Source organism: Moschus berezovskii, chromosome 23 (genome assembly GCF_049115385.1).
Source record: "Moschus berezovskii isolate FMDL1 chromosome 23, NW_MosBer_1.0, whole genome shotgun sequence".
NCBI lineage: Eukaryota > Metazoa > Chordata > Mammalia > Artiodactyla > Moschidae > Moschus > Moschus berezovskii.
In genome coordinates this window covers 40,801,447-40,816,764 of record NC_142482.1, presented here as the reverse complement: position 1 = coordinate 40,816,764, position 15,318 = coordinate 40,801,447, and the positions used below count along the sequence as shown (strand labels likewise).

General features: G+C 37.6%; 1 protein-coding gene across 1 annotated transcript; it reads right to left on the bottom strand.

Annotated features, from left to right (window-relative positions):
* Positions 1-3,180: 3,180 nt before the first annotated feature.
* Positions 3,181-4,158, bottom strand: LOC129543322 (olfactory receptor 10C1-like). Its single transcript, XM_055406410.2, has one exon. It carries the CDS (start codon positions 4,141-4,143, stop codon positions 3,181-3,183), a length of 963 nt encoding a protein of 320 aa, XP_055262385.2. The 5' UTR covers positions 4,144-4,158.
* Between the last annotated feature and the right edge of the window lie 11,160 nt (positions 4,159-15,318).

The following is a 15,318-nucleotide window of genomic DNA, read 5'->3' as shown; positions in this document are numbered from 1 at the left end:
GCACTCCAGGTCCCCCTGTCCATCACCAGCTCCCAGAGTTTACTCAAACTCATGTCCATTGAGTCAGTGATGCCATCCAACCGTCTCATCCTCTGTCATCCCCTTCTCCTCCCACCCTCCATCTTTCCCAGTATCAGGGTCTTTTCCAATGAGTCATTTTTTTGCATCAGGTGGCCAAAGTATTGGAGTTTCAGCTTCAGCATCTGTCTTTCCAATGATAATTCTCTATTAAAAATTATTACAAGAAAATGGCTATAGTTGACTGTGTTATACAATATATTCTTGTTGCTTGTCTATTTTATACATAGTTTGTATCTATTAATCCCATACTAATCCCGTACTTACACCTATCTTGCCCCTCCTTTCCCTCTTTCCTTTGGGAATCTCTAGTTTGTTCTCTATATTTGTGAGTTTGTTGTTACATACATTTGTTTTATTTTTTAGATACCAATAGAAGTGATGATATGGAGCATTTGTATCAATATTTCAATATTTATGTGATATATATATATCTTTTTCTCTTTTATGCATTCAAGTGTTGATGAACAGTAAGGTTGCTCTCATGTCTTGGCAAGAAGATGCTGCTGTGAACATTGGACTGCATGTATCTTTTTAAATTAGTGTGTTTTTTTTCTTCAGATGTATCCCCAGGAATGGAATTCCTGGATTGTATTATATGTTGTATTTTAGTTTTTTGTGAAACCTCCATAATGATTTTCATAGGGACTGCACCAATTTACATTCCCATCAAGAGAAATTTTCTTTTCTCCACATACTTGTCAACATTTGTTGTGCATACATGTTTTTGATGATAGCCATTCTGATGGGTGTGATGTGACATCTCATTCTAGTTTTGATTTACATTTCACTAATAATTTGTAATGTTGATCTTTTAATGTGCTTGTTAGCCATCTATATGTCTTATTTGGAAAAATGTCTATTCATGCCTTCTGCCTTTTTTTTTGATTACATTATTTTGTTTTTTTGATACTGAGTTGTATGAGTTATTTATATATTTTGGATATTAATCCCATACAAGTCATATCATTTGCAAATATTTTCTCCTACTTAGTAGGTTGTCATTTGGTTATGAATAGATTGTTTTCTTTGCTGTGAAAAAGCTTTAAATATTAATTAGGTCCAATTTGTTTGTTTGTTTGTTTGTTTTTCTTTTGCCTTAGCATACAGTTTTAAAAAATACGGCTATGATTTTACTGTAACAGTGTTCTGCCTATGTTCTCTTCTAGAAGTTTTATGGTTTCTGGTTTTACATTTAGGTCTTTAATCCATTTTGAGTAGACTTTTATATCCTCAAAAAGTATACTCATTTTTAGTATACTTTTGCATTTTGTATATGATGAGAGGAAATGTTCTGATCTTATGCTTTTACATGTAACTGCCCAGTTTTTGATATTTTTGAACTTATAAAACTTTACAAAATTAGTAAACCAAGCAAAAATGATAATGCTATAGAAATTGTTTTTACTTGCTTTAATTTTAATAATCATTTTTCTATATTAATAAACATTTTGAATAATAATCTCTAATGCCTGCATATAATTCCTGCCTGTTTCTATAGGATAATTGTTAAATAGTCATTTTTTCATGTTCAGATTCTTTCTATTTTTTTGTTAATTGCACACAGGTATAAATAAAAACTACAATATATTATGTTTTGGTCTTCAATGAATTATATAGCTTTTGGTAAAATGTGTCCAGTAAAACAAATCTTGGTCATTAGTGAACATCACTAAGAGCACATCCGCTAATCGTAGCATTTTCACATCTTCTTTTTCTTTTTCAGCTTTATTGAGATAAAATGGAAAAAAATTGTCAAGAGTTAAAACTTAAGGTGGATAATGTGATGATTTTATATATATGTTCATTATGAAATGATTGCCAAAATCAAGTTAAATAACATCACCTCACGTAGAGATCTTTTGTGTATGTGTGTGTGGGAACACTTAGGTCTACTCTCTTAGCAAATTTCAAGTATTCAATACAGTATTATTAACTACAGTCAGCATGCTATATGTTAGATCACTAGAATTTATTCATCCTGTTTGTAAGTTGTCATAGCAGCAGAGTTCTCCATTCCTGTCATGTTATCACTACTGTATGGGTAGTTGCTAAATTCTCATAGACCACAGCCCTTCCCCAAGGACTAGATGTTCAAATCCAAGGTAATTTCTTCTATAGATGCCTTGAGATACTAGATTTTGTTGTAACTATGTTTGTTTCTCTTAAGAGCAAGTTTTAGATAATTTCCAAATATATCCTGCCAGGATTCATCTGCACATTTGTACATGTTGTAAATTACATAAAATCATTAAAGTTATTTATATTATTTAAAGCTCAGTTTTCTTCTTCCATCCTTGAATTTAAATATGTTTTCTCTTTCTTTTCAAAAACATTTTATCTATGGGGACTCTTGGTAAAAATTTCCCATGTTTTTCTTTTAATATTCTGCCACAATTACCTCTGAATTTTAAGAGTTTGCTTTTTTGGATGTTTATATGTTTTTATAGTATCAACAACGCAAAAAAGAATTATTTGACTACGTCATGTACCAATAATTAAGGATGAAGAATTTAAAACATTTTTGTGGAAGAAAGTAATGAACATCATAGAGTTATTAGGGAATTAAGAGTCATGTGGGACTGGTATATGTGGAAGCACTACCCCAGTGACCATGGCAGAAGTCATATGGACCTCTCAGAGGAGAGAAAATGCCTAAGAGTATGGAGTGAGAATTTCCTAGGCTTCTGAGATATAATCTGGCAATTTATACTCTAAGCCTGTACTTTAGCCTAGACTGAAATGTTTTAGAAAGCCAGTCTAGTATTAGATTCACTTATTAAAATTCTTTGGTAGCGAATTTCCTTTCAGAATCTGGCAATCAGAACTTTTGCTCTATGAAGAGAACTATCTCCAAAATTAAAATCACTGTTACTAAAGAAGTTTCTTACAAAACACCTTGACAAGTACAGAGTTTCCTTCCTTCCTTTCTGTCTTCCTTCCCTCTCTTCTTCTCTCCCTCTTTCTTTCTTTCTCTTCTTCCACCCTTCCTTCCTCCCTCCATACTCCCTCTTTTTATCCCCACCACTGTCTTTCTTTCTTTCCTTCCTCTGAGGTTGAGTGTGCATCTTTTTCAAAGACATTTGTGTGGTCCTTTGGTATCTACCCGTAAGTCAAAACATTTTTCTTGCCCAGAGTTCTCCGTAGAGCTGTCTTGACTTCCTTGTTCCGTAAGCTGTAGATGATAGGGTTGAGCATGGATGTCACCACAGTATAGAAGAGGGCCAGGAGTTTATCCACCCCAGGTGAATGGCTAGCCTTGGGCCTCAAGTAGGTGACAGATCCTGAGCCATAGAAGAGCGTTACTACCAGCAGGTGGGAAGAACAGGTGGAAAGAGCTTTTTGACGGCCTTCAGGGGAGGGCATGATCAGCACGGCAGCTAGAATTCTGCCATAAGAAGCAATGATCAATAAAAATGGACTGGAAATGCAAAGAATGGCTGCAATAAAGACTGCAACCTCATTATGGGATGTATCCCCACAGGCTAGTGCCAGGATAGGCGGGAGATCACAGAAGAAGTGGTCTATTTCACAGGGGCCACAGAAGTCCAAAGAAAAAATATAGTTGGTTTGGCCCAAGCCTACTATGCAACCCACTCCCCAAGAAACCATTGCTAAATGGACACACACTCCACGACTCATTCGTGTCGCATAATGAAGTGGGGAGCATATGGCCGTATAGCGATCAAAAGCCATGGCTGCCAAAAGACAGCATTCACTGATCCCAAATAATGTAAAGAAAAACATCTGTGTAGCACATCCCTCCCGAGAGATTCCTCGGGCCTCACTCACAAGGTTCTGCAGCATCTTGGGTATGGTAGAGCAAGTGTAACCAATCTCCAAAAGAGACAAGTTGGCCAGGAAGAAGTACATGGGGGTATGGAGGGCCGGATTGGTCCAGATGGCAAGGGCTATGAGAGCATTGCCTGTCAGTGATGCTAAGAACATGAATAGGATGAGGGTAAATAAAAGGAAGCACTGTTCAGTGACCTCAGAGAATTTGACAAATGCAAAGTGTTTCACAGACATGCTGTTGTCTTGCCACAGAGAACAATTGAAACTCATGACCTGAAGAAAAGAAAGGCAAAGACATCAGAAAGATTCTTTCAGATAGAAATATAAATCCTTACTTTACTCTTAACAAGCTCTAGTGAGTCACAGAGATAAATTTCTTACCTATAATTTAAATTTAAACAGTTTTGGAGTTACACTCATCCTGAAACATAAATTGGAAAAAAAATTTCAGTACAATTTTCTTTCACCCCTTCATTTTATCAAATAAAGGTCTTATGATTTCTATTTCTTTCCTATTCCTTGGTTACTTAGTTGATTTCTTCAGTTGTTCACTCAATGAATGTTTATTGAACATTGAGTATTTTCAGATTATTTTGCATTTACTGTTGTCGTGGGATTAAACAGTGGGAAAAAAGGGTCAGAAACAAGTGGCCTGATTCAAAATTCTGTTAAATATGGAGTAACAACTCTGCATGATTACATGCGTGATGGGTATGATTGTTGAAAAATTTGCTCACACATAAAATATTATAATACATTTATACTTGTAAATAATTTACATATATTTACCTTGCATTGTATCTAATTAATATAATTTAATATCTATATTCAGCATGTAGCAAAGAAATTCAGTTAAGGCTGTGGCAAGAAATAGAGACAATTGTTTACTTATCTTTTTTTAAAATCCAAAACATTTTCTTATAATCTTCACTTCTAAATAATAGCCTATGTTGTTGCATAAAAGCTCTGGATGTGGAGAAGTTGTCATCTGTTTTGTCAGTTAAACACACAATTTTTTTTAAAAACTAATATATCCTCCTGTATTTGGGAAGAACTGCAGCTTTCTCAGTGACACTGATGGAAGAACCAAGGGGGAAATTCTGACCAAAAAAGGAGAATACCTGACTCTTTCCTTGGTAGTGATATCTCAAAGATTTCATTTCATGAGTATCCTTCTTCTACATAGACTGTAGACAATAAATGCAAATGCCTGTGTTGGGGGTGAAAGTCAGGGGATGTGGGGAATGGGAGAAACCTAGTTGTGGATGGCACACAGGGAGGGTTGACTGCACAAAGGCTAATGCATGCTGTTAGTCATTCTATATTCTTAGAAGCACAGGATGAATAAAAAGTCATCCTGTGTTAAGTACTTTTTAAAACCTCATGAAATTTATAACATTTCAAAAAATAAGTTGTCCAAGATAGTGAAATGAGTGCTTCAAAATATTTAAACTGACTTAATAAAACTATACCAGGTAAAATCTGACTTCTTCATTGCACTTTCTATTGTTTTCAGGATTTGCTCTGTTGACGTTTGTGCAGAGACCTTGAGATCCATGTAGTAGAGGTCAGCTGTATGTTCATAGCAAGAATGTTTAATTTTAATCATTTTCTACAGAAAGAGAGCGAGATTCTCAAGGACAGGTGTCAGGAGTCTGCAAAAGGACCATCACAGGCAGTATAACAGTTTGGCACAGACATTTTTCTGTCTCTCACCTGATACATTTTCTTGACCTAAAGCCTCTGATTAATCATTTCTGTATGAAGTAAGGATGATGAAGCCTTTCTAATCTTGCTTGCTGAGTTGTTTTGAGTTAAAATGGAAACATTATATAGTGAAACCATGAATGAAAAAAAAGGAATTAAAATTCACTTTTGTCATCATCTAAACTCAACTCATATGGCCTGCTGTATTCCCTATTATTACTAGATTATTAAAATAAGTATATTCAGTCAGCCATCAAGCAAATTTGCACTGTGATATTAATATAAAGACATAAGAGCTTCATGCCCTATTTTAAATTGTATTTGAGTATTCCTACTCAACGTGATAAAAGATTATGTGGCCATTGGACATTGACATGTGTATGAAGATTTGAATCTTGAGATGGAGTTTCAGTGACAGAAGAAGGAGACAAGATAATTTTAATAACTCAGTGGCTTGGGATCATGTACCACCTTACCCAGCCTCAAAATCCAAGACAAGTACATTCTATATAGTTCTGCTTTGGAAATAATCCAGCGGAAGTGATTCATTTTGGGTCAGCACCACATAACAACCCATCCATTCTAAAGGTGATCAGTCCTGGGTGTTCATTGGAAGGATTGATGCTAAAGCTGAAGCTCCAATACTTTGGCCACCTCATGCGAAGAGTTGACTCACTGGAAAAGACTCTGATGCTGGGTGGGATTGGGGGCAGGAGGAGAAGGGGATGATAGAGAATCAGATGGCTGGATGGCATCACTGACTCGATGGAGGTGAGTTTGAGTGAACTCCGGGAGTTGGCGATGGACAGGGAGGCCTGGCGTGCTGTGATTCATGGGGTTGCAAAGAGTCGGACACGACTGAGCTACTGAAATGAACTGAACTGAACTGAATTGAATTGAACCACATAATTAGAAATGCTCCTTAACTGACTCAATCCCTGATTAATCTCAGTTTTCATAATGAAATGTTTGGCTCCTATTAGTCAAAGGAAAACATCTGAGACATTATTAGATATTTTACCTGAAACAGTACAGTGCCTGGCATACAAAAAAAAACCTCAATAAATATTAACCTTTGTTATTCTGAAATCGCCATTTCAAAATGCTTGAATAGTAGATACAGTTTATATAAACTGGTCATTAGTTTGTAGAGAAGTTTTCCCATTGCTTTCCACAATTCACCCATAGCCTTTTCATCAGTTCAGTTCAGTTCAGTCGCTCAGTCGTGTCCGACTCTCCGTGACCCCACGAATCACAGCACGCCAGGTCTCCCTGTCCATCACCAACTCCCGGAGTACACTCAAACCCATGTCCATCGAGTCAGTGATGCCATCCAGCCATCTCATTCTCTGTCGTCCCCTTCTCCTCCCGCCCCCAACCTTTCCCAGCATCAGAGTCTTTTCCAGTGAGTCAACCCGTCGCATGAGGTGGCCAAAGTATTGCAGTTTCAGCTTTAGCATCAGTCCCTCCAATGAACATCCAGGATTGATCTTAGCTGGGTGATGCCTTAACATGGCTCAGCAGAAATTATGTTATCATTTGTTTGGAGTAACATTTACAGGATAATCTAGGCATTTGCATTACCCAACAATAAGATATATGCCTATTTCCTGAGAAATAATTATTTTAGAACAACTTGTAACAATTTTATGACAGGGATACTGGCAAACTGAGTAAATCCTTATACTCTGCAGATAAGGAGGAAAGAACTGATTAAAATGATCTCTAGAACTGAATGATGCTTTTGGTATTGTCTATCCACGTGCACATTTTAATCCACTGTTTTCTACAACCCTCTTTTCTTTTAAGGCATCAGTTATATCACATACCTTTAATCCTAATATTTGAAGAAAAAAGTAGATAGTATTTGCTTTTGATGAGCCACTCCCAATTTTTGTCTGAACACTCTCTGTATAACCTCCCCAAATTCAGAGGATGTATATCTCCCTAATCCTCTTTTCTAAGACCACGGACTGGGAAGATTTTGTTGTAATCAGGGCCATGTCTGATCCCAGGATGATTGTCTTCTCAGAGAGCACTATGTCCCTCCTAGCCATGCTCTCAACTACACACACACACACACACACATATGTGTGGGTGCGTGAAGGGCTGTGCTGATTACATGATGATATATTTGAACTTTTCTCGCCATGAAAAAAAAAAGGTATATGAATATGTTACACTTCATTTCTTCTCCCTGTTCTGAATCCTTATCCTGTCTCTCTTGCCCAGGAGACGTATTCTCAGAAGTATGTCAGGAAATAGTTTGATTCTATCTCTCAGGGATTGCCATGGATACATCTGTCTCCTTTTGTTGGTGAATATGAACTTTTAGGAAGCAAAATAAATAAATACAAGAGGTAATGTAGGGACTTTCATAGTGGTACAGTGTTTAAGATTCTGCACTTCCAGTGTAAGGGGTATGGGTTCAATCCCTGGTCGGTAAACCAAGATCCCTCATGCCTCACAGTATGCAAAAAAAAGGTGAAACAAAAGTAAAAGTACATCAACAGTAAAATATAATGAATAACCTATATTATATGTAAGTGCTATCATAGAGTGCATACACAATGTGATATTAATTCTGAGGAAATGTACTTCTGGATTCAAATATTTATGTGACCACTCTATGCTATTAATATTAATATGAAATTCTCAGATTTAAAATTTTTGTTTGAATTAAACTAAAGAGTCATCCAAAATAATTATGAAAACAACAAATAACTTTCATATCATATCAATGCAGTTAGTATTTATTCTGATTATTATAAAACATTCTAATAAATCTTAATTATCTTCCAGATACACAGGAGTTGACAAAAGTATCTATTTGTTTCTGTCAAAAGTAATAAAAAAAAACCCTCAGTAGTCAAAGATATATATTAAGATGATGATAAAAGTAGATGATACTTAATACTTATTGTTTAAATGATTTAAAAAGTGAATAAGGTACTGAATATCTATCATTGACATGATCTAAAGGGAAATGAGAAAGACTAGGGAGGAGGAAGTTGTCATTTGGATATAAATTCTGCTTCTTGCAGCCCCATTAGATGAATTATGCATAGGAAGAGAACAGATGGTGGAATAGGAGGATGGGGAAACTCCCTCCCCTAATGAATGCATAAAAATTATATCTACATGTGGAACAATTCTTACCGGAAACTAACTGGAGACTGGGAGAAAGACTCCTGTACAACCAAGGCTATAAGAAATATCCACATGGAAGCTAGTTAGGAAGAGAAGCATCAGGTCAGGACCTGTACCCTTGGGATAGGACTCAGAGGAAAAGAGCGATTACATGGGCAGAGAGCCTCCCCAGGGAGTGAGTGGTTCCAGCCAGATACTGGGCACCCCAGCTCTGTGTTCCTAGACAGAAAAGATGAGCCCCTTTGACTGATTGAGGGACTTTTGAGATTAAGAGAAAGACTGTGGGAGCCTTGGACTCCACTCCTTAGGAGCCATGCACACTTGCTTTCTCCTAAAGCAGTGAGGAGAGAGAGGATTGAAAACTACATGAGTGACTAACCAGTTTCCCAAGACTGCCCCCCAGGCTCATGTCCCAGCCTGAGCCTAGGGAACACTCCAACTCTGCTTTTCAAGATGCAGCTCCATATTTACATATTCCATACTCTTCTCTCTCTGTCCTCTTTCTGGGATCTCTATAAGGTGAATGTTAGTACCCTTGATGTTGTCCTAGAGATTCCTTAAATTGTTTTTGTTTTTAAAGAGAAATGCATTTCATTATTTATTTAATGTTTAAGTCCTTACACTGTATTTTTACAAGCTGGTGAACACTGACAAATTATTTCTCCCACAGAACTATAACTACATGTTCCCAGATAGTATAAATATATGGTTTTAACCAATTACATAATAAAACAAATTGTCAAGTATCAAATGTTAAGTTACCCAGCTCCAAAGGCATATAAAATATTAAATGTCTGCTCAATTCATTAGCAGAAACCACTTTTGTGTGTGTGTGAGAGGTTGGGAATCACACTTCAAACAAAAATAAGTTGGTAAACAACTTCAGACAAATATAGGAAAATTACAAGAATTTCAGAAATTTTATGATTAAGAATTGTTTTAGCCAGAAGTATTTTTTTATGAATAAAATTCCTTCTAATTTCACATAAATTACACCCACCTTGAAAGTGAAAATGTTAGTCACTCAGTCGTGCTCAACTCTTTGTGATCCCATGGACTGCAGTTCATTAGGCTCCTCTGTCCATGGGATTTTCTAGGCAAAGATACTGGAGTGGTTTGCCCTTTCCTTTTCCAAGGGATCTTCCTGACCCAGGGATGGATCCTGGGTCTCCTGCACTGCAGGCAGATTCTCTACCAACTGAGCTACCAGGGAACACCCACCTTATTTCTCTCCATATGGTTCTGATTCAAAGTTAGAGTTATTATAGATATTTCCTCTCTAAAAGGTTATTCTTTAGTATTTTCTAAGGAATTTATTCAACTAATATTTATTTAAAAAGTAACACTAATCATTTGTTTTTCAGGGATTCATACACACACACTAAAGTTATAATGGTAGACCTGACACAAAATAGATAGGAAATTCATTAAATACAGGGGATGCATAGTGTCTGCTGAAGATGGTTAGCAAAAATAGCTAACTTTTTCTCTTTCCACACCCTCTGCAATGTGTGTGATTAGCTCCTTCCATGCATAAGTGATATATTAGTGTTTCTCAAGTGTTTCCTCCCTTGAATTTTGACTGGTCCTGTGACTTGCTTGGCTAATAGAATGTGTGTGGTAGAAGGGATATTGTGCTGGACTTCAGAGGTGTTGCATGCTTCCATTCTCTCCCTTGGAGCCTCATGATCTTACCATGCAAACAAGTGTTAGCTAAAAGATAAAGCACTATCTGAAAGGGGGTTCATTTATCTTAGTAAGGAGTTATTCAACTTCTGAATTTATGAATGAGTCCTTACTATACAGCACCATCATCAAAAGGCCAACTGAGATCACGGATACCTTCTTTCTCAAGAATAGTGTTGTAAATTTTTTCACATACTCTTATTATTGTGGTAACTTCACATACTATTATGATTGTGGTAACACTTTGCTGATAATGGTTTAGTCAAAGGATAGTCAAAGTTGTGGTTTTTCAGTAGTCATGTATGGATGTTAAACTATTAAAAAAGACTGAGTGGAGAAGAATTGATGCTTTTGAACTGAGGTACTGGAGAAGACTCTTAAAGTCCCTTGGACAGCTAGGAGATCGAACCAGTCAATCCTAAAGGAAATCATCCTTGAATATTCACTGAAAGAACTGATGCTGAAGCTCCAATATTTTGGCCACCCAGTGCAAAGATCTGACTCATTGGAAAAGACCCTGATCCTGGGAAAGATTGAGGGCAGGATGAGAAAGGAGCCACAGAGGATGAGATGGCTGGATGGCATCACTGACTCAATGGAAATGAGTTTGAGAAACCTCATTTCCATGAGATAGTGAAGGACTCTGTTGCTGGGAAAGATTGAAGGTGGGAGGAGAAGGGGACGACAGAGGATGAGATGGCTGGATGATATCACCAACTCAATGGACTTGAGTTTGAGTAAACTCTGGAAGTAGGTGATGGACAGGGAAGCCTGGCATGCTGCAGTCCATGGGGTTGCAAAGAGTCGGACAGGACTAAGCGACTGAACAACAACACATACTCTTATTATTATGGTACTTCTTAAGTTCCTCTATACAGTTGTTTAAGTTTGCATTAATTTGATTGTGTGTAATAAGAAATCTCATGTTCTTGTATATGAGTTCCACAGGATCTTGATGGTTCATTTGAAGCATGTTAATTTAGTTTAAAAATGCTCAAAAATGATGCAAAGAAACTGAATCTACTTCAATATACTCCACTTGAAATACTCAGTGCTTTAGAGTATGAAGTTGAGAGTAATGGGAAATGAAATGACCCTCCTAACAAGAAGCAACAATTCTTTGGTCCAGTAATACTAAGGTGATAGAAATGAAGTGTGCTGAGGTTTATTCCATCCAGGTCAGAAGTCTTGTAAAAAATGCTCTGTGAATTTCAGTTCAGTTCTTCTGTGTCCAGGTTACTCACTGGGAACTTTTTATTGGAGTGGTAGTGAATTTCTACAAATCACTTGTCTGCATAGCGGTTGTGCTGTGCCTGGCAATAGTCTCCACTGCCCTTCAGAAACTTCATAAATGTGTGACAAAGAACACCACAGAACTGAGCAATGTGTCTCCTCACTGAAGACTGTGGCCTAATCATACATCCTGTCCCCAGGTGGTGGTGACACAGGTGGTGGCGGAGGCAGGGCAGGGGAGGAGGTGGTGGATTTTTTGGCTTTGACAGGGGTGCTGGATTCCATCCTGCAGTGAGCAGCACCGAGAAGCTCATTTTTTTTTGAAATTCTGGTTTCTTTTTGCTAGTCTCATTTGGTGATTTTAAAGTAATCTTTCAAATCCCTTATCTATTTTTCCTGTCACCTAGTCTGCTGTTCGTTTCTTCTAGTGTGTTTTAAATTTTAGTTATTGTATGCTACAGTTCAGACTTGTTCTTTTAAAATTTTCTATTTTCTTGGTAAAATTCTTAGAGTTTTCATCTATTCTTTTCATCTCACACTTTCCATTTATTCAGTTAGCATTTTTATCACTAATGCTTTCAACTCTTTTGTTGTTGTTCAGTTGCTCAGTCATTTCTGACTCTTTGCAACCCCATGGACGACAGCAAGGCAGGCTTCCCTGTCCTTTACCATATCCCAGAGCTTGCTCAAACTCGGGTCCATTGAGTTGATGATGCCATACAACCATCTCATCCTCTGTTGTCCCCTTCTCCTCCTGCCTTCAATCTTTCCCAGCATCAGGGTCTTTTCTAATGAGTTGGCTCTTCACATCAGGTGGCCAAAGTATTGGAGCTTCAGCTTCAGCCTCAGTCCTTCCAATGAGTATTCAGTATTCAGGGTTGATTTCCTTTAGGTTTGACTAGTTTGAACTCCTTGCAGTCCAAGGGACTCTCAAGAGTCTTCTCCAACACCACAGTTCGGAAGCATCAGTTCTTCAGTGCTCAACCTTCTTTATGGTTCAACTGTCACATCCATACGTGACTACTAGAATAACCTTAGCTTTGACTAGATGGACCTTTGTTGGTAGTAACATATCGGCTTTTTAATATGCTGTCTAGGTTGGTCATAAATTTCTTTCCAAGGAGTAAGCATCTGTTAATTTCATGGCTGCACTCACCATCTGCAGTGATTTAGGAGCCCAAGAAAATAAAGTTTGTCACTGTTTCCATTGTTTCCCCATCTATTTGCCATGAAGTGATGGGACCGGATGCCATGATCTTAGTTTTTTGAATGTTGAGTTTTAAGCCAGCTTTTTCACTCTCCTCTTTCACCTTCATCAAGAGGCTCTTTAGTTCCTTTTGACTTTCTGCCATAAGGGTGGTGTCATCTGCATATCTGAGGTTATTCAATTCTTTAGTAAACTGTTTATTTCATCTCATTAATTTTTTTTCAGGAGTTTTCTCTTGCTTTTTCAACTGAGACAAATTACTCTGTCTTCTCATTTTGCTTAACTTCCTCTGTTTTTATGAAATTAGGTGAAACAGTTACAACTGGCAATCTTGAAATAGCGTACAGATTTGGGAGTGTCCCTGTACAGTTCGTGTGGGCGCAGTGGCTTTGGGGGAAAAGCTGAGTTTGATTTGAATACAAGACAGATATTTCTTCAGAGTGTGCTGGCAGGTACCATCTGGCTAGGAGGTGGGGTTAGAGATGAAGGGGCAAGGGCCAGAGCCAGGTGTGAGCCAAGACTTCCTCTCTGCTCAATTGCTGTCACCACCCTATTTAAGGCAAGGGTGGGTCCCACGTTGCTGGAACAGAAGCCATGAGGGTTGGGTTAGTTGGTTCCATTCCCTTATAGTGTATGCTCTTCTTCCTCCCAGCACTGGCCCCCTCAGCCCCAGAGGGGAACATTTCTGGAGTAAGAGAGGCTGGGGATGTTTATTTGGCGATAGTCAGTGTATTGGGTGTGGTGGTCTGGCTGCCACCAGAGCTCTGTTCTGCTCATGATGTGCTGCCTGTGTAAGTGCCAATAATGGCTGCCCCCTCCCTGCTCAGCGCCCATTTGATTTTTCAACTGCTGCAGCATTCCACACTGAGCTTTTCCCTCTGTCATGGCAGCCCTCCCTCCAGTGTGGAGCTGTGAGTGTTTGCTCAGCTCAGAATGGGGCATGCACAAGGGCAGTCTAGGGAAACAAGTCAGCTAACTAAGTGGTTTCAATTGGTCCTTTTACCCTGCTTAGGGAGAAAGCAGGAAACTGTTCTAACATAGGACAACTCCTTGAAGGGCATTAATTGCTACTTTGGGATTTATACTCCCAGTGGCCTCAGTCAAGGAAAACAAAACACAGCTTTGTTTTGTTTCCATAAGGGCTCTGTTTGCTCTAGGAAAAGGGGTCCATTCCCTGACACAGTATATGGTCTAACTAGTTCCTCCTTCCAGCTAAAATGAGATCTTTTTGGTAGACTCAGGATCCTTTCTTGTATTGTAATGGTCATCATAGTTATTTTCAGACTCTGCTTTCCTCTACTGATGTAGTAGATTAGTATACATGGTGTAGGCAGACATTTATGTTGGTGATTTCAAAGAGATCACTGGCCCACACATGAAGAGGCATAGATTGGGCAGACAAATACAGGGAATCCTCCATAATGTTGTATTTCAAAAATAAAGGAGAGATATTTCATTTTACAGCCTATGAAAGCAACCTTTGATGAGGTCTTTATTTTCCTTTCCTACTGTAAGTAGAAATTTAATCCTAAACTTCCTGCCAGTTTTCTACTTACATCTATTTTTAAATTAAAAAAATTTGATCTCTTATCTTTTTTTAACTTCTATAAGAATGCTGAAGGATGGGTCATGCAACAGATAAATATATCTCAGAGCTGCTACTTTTTAAAATTAATATATTATGTTATTCATGCAACTGTGTAAGGAAGAAGAAAATTATATCTGCATCAGAAAAAGCAACAAAAGCATCTGGGTTTATATTTCTCATGATATACTGCCTCATTCTAAAGAAATTTTTAAAAATCTTGAAATTTTCCTATTACCCGTCAAATGGCAGTGATCTCTAAGTGATGTACCTTTGTAATTCACTCTTTGACCATTGCTATTTTTTGATTCAGGCACAGTGAACTTCATCATCCAGTGGACTCAACCACACCCTCTTTGATGAGGTCTGATCTGCAGCCTTGAGCAGGAAGTGCCTCTTTCCAAGCTTGTCCTTTCTTGGATACTGTCCCTTGACCCAAGACATCATTTAGAGTTCTAATGACATTTTTAAAAATAGTTCCTCTCCTTTATAACTTAATAATTCTTTATAATTAATCTTATGTTTAATTACAAAAAAATGTTTTTAGGCAATGTGCTATCTGATTATCCTCCATGGTTTCTGAGCTGTAGACAGTAGTCTAGTGTAACAATTAGTTAAAGACTAAGAGTTTTAAAGCCTGAATCAGACTTACAAGTGTAAGGCTAACTGTTTTTAGTGTTCCTGTTGAAATTCAAGTATTTGTCTACTGCTAACATCTTTTTCAGGAGTTGCACTTATAAAACACAAGCAATTAAAATACCCCAAAATAGGTAACTACAGGTGGCTCTGATGTGATTTTTCTTTTTTTTTTGCTCTTGCAGTATTTCTTTACATTTCTAGGGTATGTATGATACTTGCCTCAGACAACAAATAATGA

Bases quoted from the DNA above. Each gene is read 5' to 3' on its own strand.
- LOC129543322 (XM_055406410.2), bottom strand. From the start codon at position 4,143: ATGAGTTTCAATTGTTCTCTGTGGCAAGACAACAGCATGTCTGTGAAA.